The sequence below is a fragment of the Carassius auratus genome, unplaced genomic scaffold, assembly GCF_003368295.1.
Source record: "Carassius auratus strain Wakin unplaced genomic scaffold, ASM336829v1 scaf_tig00217184, whole genome shotgun sequence".
Lineage (NCBI taxonomy): Eukaryota > Metazoa > Chordata > Actinopteri > Cypriniformes > Cyprinidae > Carassius > Carassius auratus.
Window position 1 is genome coordinate 13593 of NW_020528931.1, and position 8555 is coordinate 22147.

The window sequence follows — 8555 nt, forward strand, 5'->3', positions numbered from 1 at the left end:
AGGTTTTAAAACCCCAAACTGTACTTCAAGTTAACAAATCCCCTGTATATTTACTGCTACGTGGAAACAAGATCACAAAAGCTGTTTCATAACATCACACAATAGAGTGGTATTTTGCATTTCCCTGGCATTTACTGTTTTATTTCCTGGTTTCAAGTACATTTGACACGCGATGGACTGAAACCAGTTTACACACTTCTAGAAAGGTGTAAGGAATAATAATTGACATCAGAGCTGTATGGGTAGTTTGCTTTTTTTATGCAGCATGAAGAGATAATTGCAGATAATTGGAAACAGTAAGATTTGGCAATGAATGAAGAAGATCTGATCAAAAGGGACTGTAAAAGACTTTTGCATTGTTATAAAAACTACTTTAAATGATGTTTTTGAACTTTCCATTCATCTGTGAATCCTAATAAAAATAAAATGTATCACAGTTTCCACACAAATATTGGGCAGCACGACTGTTTTCAACATTGATAATAATCAGAAATGTTTAGTAAAATGCATATAAGAATGATTTCTGAAGATCATGTGACACTGAAGACTGGAGTCATGATGCTGAAAATACAGCTATGCATCACAGAAATAAATTACAGTTTAACAGATATTCACATAGAAAACAATTATTATCTTAATATTTTACACTTTTACTGTATCTTGATCAAATAAATGCAGGCTTGGAGAGCCTTCCTTTAAAAACATTGAACAACCCTTAATGTTTGAATGTGTTTATATGTGTATAGTTCAATAAAACATGAATAATGATACTGAAAAAACCCCCCGAACAGACAAACAAGAAGTTTAAAATAGTCTAATGCCAGCTAACATAACAATGCATATCTCTTGAATTATTTTAGAGCCTTATGATGATTATACAGTAACACACACACACACACACACAACTGCTTAAAATTGAATTTCAAGTCACAAAATTGTGGCGTTACTTTATCAGACTATGCGGAAATTGAGAGTGACACAGACTGTTTTGGAACAATGCTAAGCAACACGTAAACATTACCAAAAATATACCTTGTTTACAGGTTTTAATATCAGATAGCAATTTACCAGTTGTCAACTTAAAATGTCAAACTATGCAAAAATGTATGATAACTAGAACAGGCCTAACAGGTTCACTGGGTACTTCAGTAAATAAAACACATTACTGCTCTTCAGACCCATTTGCTCTCTCCTATCAAATGTCACCTACTGTATACTTCCAAAACTAAAATTTAGTGAAAGTTCACAGCAGGTCGGTGATCATTTAGTCAACATTGACTGGAGACATTTGATGCCTGGAGGAACTAAAAATATAGTGCTAGGATTTTTACATTTTTTTTTCTCTCATTGGAGTCTGGTGCTCCTTATTTGGGAGTCACATTGTGCTCTTCAGGGTCAAAAGTGACCAGACACCTGAAATATTAGAGATAATTTCATGGTACTAATTTATGTTTATGCAATAATAATGATCATTGTTTTCCCCATTGAAAAAATAAATAAATATATATATATATATATATATATATATATATATATATATATATATATATATATATATATATATATATATATATATATATATATATATATATATATATATTACATTTTTTATATTATTTTTAATTTCAGGTAGTATTTCATGTTAAATTAGAGATAATGCTGTTAAAATCCATTTTTTGAAGCCAGAGTAGGGCCATCTGGTGGGAGTAAAATAAGAAAAACGTCTGCATTTCCTTGGTTTAGCCTCTAGATTCCTATATAGCTCTATATAAAAGGCCTATCAATTCTCAAGTTGATTTTAGACATAAATAGACATTTTTATTAAGTTGCAGATTTTAATATATTTAGACATTCCCAAAGATAACTTTTTGTAAAGGTTTAGATTTCCGGGGGTTTGAAATGCTGATGTGAAGCATCAGTTTTTGAATTACTGTATTATTACTACAGTCACAGCTGAAACACAGAAAGCTGAAACACATCAAACTTCTATAAAAAAATGTAACAGAAATTAACAGGAATGTTTTATAAGAGCTTAATCCTTCTGGGTCTGATCTGATTTCAGACTCTTAATTCAGTTTTCTGACTCATTTTGGCAATACCAATTTGTAAAAAAAATAAATAAAAAATAAATAAATAATAATATATATATATATATATATTATTTTTTAACAACCACTTAGCCTGCTCGATTCATGCCCTAATTGTTTTTGTTCCAAATGCCATAAATATCACCAAGTTTCTTACCATTCCAATGAAGCTGTGAATTTTAAAAACTCACAACAGAACATTTTTCGGTCAAAAGTGACTGAAGAGCATTAAAGGGTTAAGAGTAGTTATGTAAACAATGATATATATGGAATGCATTTTTGTTATGGCTAATTAAAAGAGTGGTTTCTACACGCATATTTGCAATACTCACACTACTCTGATTTGAAATGAAGTACATCCTTCTTACTTCTGGGAATTCAGAGTTGCCTGTAAATGCACACACTTTCACACAGACTGGCCTTGATACAGCCAAACCACAACTGACTTGTTTTCAGCCAAAGTGCTAACCAAAGTCAACTTGACTAACAAACTGTCGCACAAGTGAACTTAATAAACCTAGCTCTGCAGACAGGGGAAACCTTTCTAAAAATGCAAAATCAACATACCTATATAAATATAGAGCAAGAGAACTGTGTGGCATTTGATACAAAACTCTGTTGGCATGAAAATGTCATGTGAGGTCACATACGGGAAGTAATTAATAAAAAAACTGATTAGGTCAGATGATAAATGGCAGTTCAAATCTGTTAGGAAATTATACTAATCACCAGGATCCCTCACCGTCTCTGTGTGAAAACCTGCAGTTGCATCTGTTTCCAGTGGTTTTCATCCTCAGTGCAATTGAACAAGTACAACCCACAAATCTACATGGGTGAGGTTCCAAAGAAAAAACCCCACAAAGACCTGAATACAGAAATACCCACCATCTTTCTGCTAAAAAACTAACCAACTTTGAAGAACCCAAGCCAAGTAAATACAAAAGTGTGCCGAAATGATTTTATTTCAGTCTCAATGTTAACATGGACCGGGAAAGCGTACATTTTCAGGTCGGAGAGTTAAATATTTGAATGTTTTATTATTTGGACAAGAGTTTTTAATTAGCCCACATAATTCCAGTGACCTAAAAGAATGACAAACACGCATTAACAAACAAAACCAGAACAGTTTTTTAAATGGGGTCAGCGGTGGGTAGAGATGTTTTCAGTGGGGAGATAGACTTACCACATACACTGTCAGTTCAGACTTTAACCTGCATTACTCTAATGGAGTAACAAATGCACAGACAAAAAAAAAAAAAAAAATTACACATAGGCGAAACCTTTTCTAGGATCTTTCCATCACCTGCATTTGTGGAAATTGTGGAAAAAAGAGTCTCACTTGTTCTCATTTTTATTTTTCAGTGAAAACAAAATTGAAACAAAAGCATATAAAAGTTACTCTAAGGCACTTATAATGGAAGTTATTTAGGCAAATTTAGGCAGAAACATGAAAATTATTCTTTAAAGCTGTTTAAATCATTGTTTTTACCTAAATAGGGTTAGCAAGCTTTATTATAATTATTAATATTATTATTATTTTGTTTATGCTAACATGCACGGATACTGGTGGCTAAACTTTTGGCCACATTCACTTCTATTATTCTGTTAAATGGTCCATCATAACCAAGATTTTACAAGAAAAAGTAGGGACTTAACATTAAGAAATAAGTAGAAGTGGAAATTGATTTATAGTTTATTTATGGCTGTAGTAATCAACATTAGGCCGGAAATGCTGTCAGATGAGCTGAACTGGTTCTGAACCAGGAATATTCCTTAAAGGAAATACCATGTGGTTTATGATTCATGAGGTTTTGATATAATCAACACTAGATGTGGAGGTGACATGTGACTTAGAAAAAAGATAGATTAAAAAGATTAGATTTGACACATTTTGACTTAGTTGATTCTTATTTTTTAGATGTTAGCCCTGTTAGTATTAATTATATATAATGTGAACATCTGACATGTTACTGCACTGCACAGTATTGGCAGTGCATTGGCAACCAGCACAAAAAAATCTGTAATAGTATCTGTAGTATTAAATCTGTGAATTGTACATTATGCAATACTTCAGTGCAAAACACTACTGAGAAATATAAATTGCAACCATAATTCCACTTTAGATATATAGGTTTAAAATAATCTATAAGAATATCAATAATATAACATTTTTGCAATGTCAACTCAAATAGATCGATGGTTACTATTTTGAGCATTACAAAGAAAAGTATACAAACAAGAACATTCCAAGTATGCACACTATCAAGAGACCGAGATTGAGGATAATTTTGGTTTTTGGAGGTTCTTTGAGCATTTCAGTAAAATTCCTGTCTTCATCTCCAAAAGGCGAATCTGGATCCTCTAAATTTTGTTTATATCCACAAAACCAGTCCAAACATTTCACACACCGTCCCTTATCTCCACCTACATGATCAATGTCCTGTTGTTTGTGGGTATATTGAGACTCCAAGTGGCCATTTGGAAGTATTTCAAGCCCTGTTTGAATAACCTGAGATGCTGGTTTGATTTCCACCTTATTCTTTATCTTCTCATTTTTTGATTCTACAGAACGCTGAGGTAGTTTGTTCTTCTCGGTTTGATTCCTGCTGCGCAGTCCCCACAAAGTAGTAGTAGCAATCTGTTCCTTGCTCGGTGGATCCGTGCAAAGACTGACGACCACCGTCACGAGCCCCGAAACCCAAAACAACACAGCTGCCACATACATGAAATGAACATCCTTGATGAAAGCAGGGCGGTCATCGGTCATGTCACAGTCTGGCTCCCTATAAACAAAGGCAAGAATGAGTCTTACGGCCCCTAGCAAGAAGCCCACTATTCCACCCCAGAATGCACCAGTCTCATTGCAACGTTTCCAAAGGACACCAAGCAAGAAGAGTGCAGCGATGGGTGGCGTGAGGTAATCCGACACCTCCTGAATGTAGAGAAACATCTGACCACCTTGCATCTCAACGACGAAGGGGACCCAGGCTATGCTAATGGCTACTATGAGGACCACAAACATGCGTCCCACCACCATGAGCTCTTTGGAGGAAGCCTGGTGACGTACCATCTTATAGATATCAAGGGTGAAGATAGTACTGGCGCTGTTAAAGATCGAGTCCAAGTCACTCATGAGAGCGGCGAGCATCACCGCCATCATCAAGCCTCGTAGACCTACGGGCATGACGTTCATGACGAGGCGAGGATATGCAATGTTAGTACAACCGGCTTTGCTGTTGCAGACTCGCATGCAGTGCTCTGGACCGATGCAAGCAAGTTCATCAGCAAAGAGCACACGGGAGATCATCCCTGGAATCACAATGATAAACATTGGTAGGACTTTCAGGACGCCCGCCATCAGGGTTGACCCTTTTGCGTGGGCAATATTTCGAGCTGCCAGGACTCTCTGGACTATGACCTGATCAGCACACCAGTACCAGATCGAAGCTGGAGTCTGGCCCAGAAGAAAAGCAGGCCACGGCAGGTCTTTGTCCAAAGGACCCCTTAAGATCTTAAACGAATCTGGCTTAGGATGCACATGGCAGGAATTGGAGTAGGTGATGTTATTCTCGAACTCAATGGCAGTGATGTTGGGAGAGGCGTTCATGTACTTGGAGCGTAAACCCTCGAAACCTCCGACCTTAACTAAACTGATAGCCATCAGGCACAGTGCTCCCGATATCATGAGGAACGCCTGCAGAGTGTCCGTGTAGATAACCGCCACCAGGCCGCCAGTTATCGTGAGAAGGGCGGTCATGGTGATGAGCAGGATTATGGACACGTACAGGTTCCAGCCCAGAGATTCCTGGATAAACAGCGCTCCGGAATATAGATCCACTGAGAGCTTGGTGAAAATGTAGAGGAGCAGAGTTAGGGACGCGAAGAAAACCTTCAGCCGCTTCCCGCCGAATCTTTTGGAGAGGTACTCCGGCATGGTGTACACACCTGAGTGGATGTAAACGGGTATGAAGACCCAGCCCAGGAGCTGCAGCAGTAGAATCGCATTGAACTCCCAAGCACCTACGGCAAACCCGCTTGCTGCACCTGAGCCAGCGAGGCCGATGAAGTGCTCACTGCCGATGTTACTCACGAACAGCGATGCACCGATCATCATCCAGTTCATGGAACGACCAGCAAGGAAATATCCACTCACTGTACCTCGATTTGCTTTCCACATCGCAAAAAAGCCAAAGGCCAGGACAAGAATGAAGTACATGGCAACAACAACGATATCTGCTGCTTCCATTGTTGATGCCATTTTTTAATTGTTGGTGGAACGTGATATACAACTCAGTGGGCCACATATAGCAATGAATTCTGAAAGAGAGAAGATAAATAGATTTGAGAAAACATTAACCCCATTTACATTTATGCATTTATCAGACACTTTTATCCAAAGCATAGTGCATTCAGGCTATAGTTTTTTTCAGAATGTGAGTTCCCTGGTAATTGAACCCACAACCTTTTGCACAGCAAACGCAATTCTCTAACATTTAGCTGCTGGCAAGCAAGGTACAGGCCAGGAAAAAAAAATAGAGTACTTCTATTTAGGTCGAATGTCTGCAGACAGTGTCACAATTTATGAAACACTGTCCTTTTCATTTATCACTGTACTGGCATTTCTCCTTTTCAGACTTGAAAACATCCACTAAAAGTCACCAAAAATTCAAGCCGATTCAAGACACTGAGCAAAAATGAAGAAAAGTGATGTGAGTGAAGAGAAAATATTGATCCTGCCACATTTGAGACTCACAAATACAGATCTTTTAAGTGTTACTCCAGAATCTAAAGACTCAGTGGGGCAACAGCAGAAAGAATTTTAATTTAACTGTGTAACTACTTTAAAGCATTTATTTTTAACCATGCAAAATGATTATAAAAAGAGTTTGATGGACTTAAAAGACCTAACTGACTGTCTACATGGAATATTTATTTGTGCTTATATATATATATATATATATATATATATATATATATATATATATATATATATATATATATATATATATAGATATAGATATATAGATATATATATATATAGAGAGAGAGAGAGAGAGAGAGAGAGAGAGAGAGAGAGAGAGAGAGAGATAGTCATTTAATTGAACTGCTAAATAAATAAACTAATAATAATAATAAAAACAACAGCAATTAAAAAGAAAAATGGTGCATCTAACGGTTACCGTACACGTACTGTAAGTGTTTACACTTATAAATACACATTTGAAAATGTTAATGTTTAAAAAAATTTATTATCAGAGTTAGCTGTCATCTTCATTTGGTACCATCGTTATGCAAAAGCACAAATGAACGTTAAAAACATGTAATTATACTTGATGAGCACAAAGTAACAACATGCACAATAATAATCACAGCTAAATCAAATCACCAAATCACATGGGAAACTAGATATCTTATTTCTAAACGGTAAAACTCATCATACTTACCGAAGTCTTTAAAAAGCAGGGATGCTATGCTCTTGACTTGAACCGGTGTGTGAAGAGACCCCCGCCCCCGCGCGCCCATGACGTCATCAAACCTCCAACCCGCGGCTTTTACCACGGTGCAGTGACGCTATCAGATGGACGTAGCGTGCTCCACTTAGCTAGTAACTACGAATGGTAAATGTCCAATAAAATGCTTGTATCCTGGCGTACCATTGCAAATAGCGATTCGAATTATGATGACTTAAATGTCAGTGGCGTTTTGTCTGAATTTAGGATTACTGAATTTCATGCACAGAAGATTTAAGTCTATAGCTTACAATTTGCCCCTGCATGCTTAATTACGCAATAATATACTAATGCGACTTACAATGCAGGGGCAGAGAACTAAATAGAAAAACGAATAGCCTATAGAAGTGTTGTACGCAATATCAGTTTATTTGGATTTACAGCAAATAATCACTATACGGTACTGTAGTAAATAGCCTATTTGAAATGACTGAATTCAGACTCAAAGTCAGCAGCAGCATGCAAACGTTTTGATCTCTTTATCTTCTTCACCCTTTTTGTTGAGAAGGTGCCGTGTGTGATGCGCCGGGCTGGACAAAAGTAGGTGCGCGAGAGAGACCGAAAATGCGCGAGAAAGACCGAGTGCGTCCGAAAGAGAGCGAGCGTGCGCGAGAGACAATCTGTTGATTGTTGGGTGCCAAATAAAAACAGAGATGGACAGGAAAAGGTCAAAGCCATCAGGTGTCCAATTTAGAAAAAAAGATGGAGAAGAAGAGGAGATGTTAAGCATGTTAAGCATAAACCAGTAGAGATAAACTAATCCACGTATGATCAGTTCTGGATATAGTTGATGTCAGGGCAAACACATTCAAAATGAGAAACTGACCTTTGAAGCTCATTACGCTTCAGATATGTTATATTATTCAGTAGGTAGCAACCAGTGACTGTTAAAATGTCTAATTCATTCAATCAAGAGATCAAGTTTATTAATTTCATTATTATTATTTTTTATATATAG

At 36.8% G+C, this 8555-nt stretch overlaps 1 protein-coding gene across 1 annotated transcript; it reads right to left on the reverse strand.

The window, feature by feature from the left end:
- Positions 1 to 3798: 3798 nt before the first annotated feature.
- LOC113100116 (sodium/myo-inositol cotransporter-like) lies at positions 3799 to 7611 on the reverse strand. Its single transcript, XM_026264982.1, has 2 exons — positions 7532 to 7611; positions 3799 to 6404 (listed from the first exon to the last, which is right to left on the reverse strand). The coding sequence occupies exon 2, from the start codon at positions 6343 to 6345 to the stop codon at positions 4303 to 4305; it is 2043 nt and encodes a 680-aa protein (XP_026120767.1). The 5' UTR covers positions 6346 to 6404; positions 7532 to 7611; the 3' UTR covers positions 3799 to 4302.
- Between the last annotated feature and the right edge of the window lie 944 nt (positions 7612 to 8555).

Bases quoted from the DNA above. Each gene is read 5' to 3' on its own strand.
- LOC113100116 (XM_026264982.1), bottom strand. From the start codon at position 6,345: ATGGCATCAACAATGGAAGCAGCAGATATCGTTGTTGTTGCCATGTAC.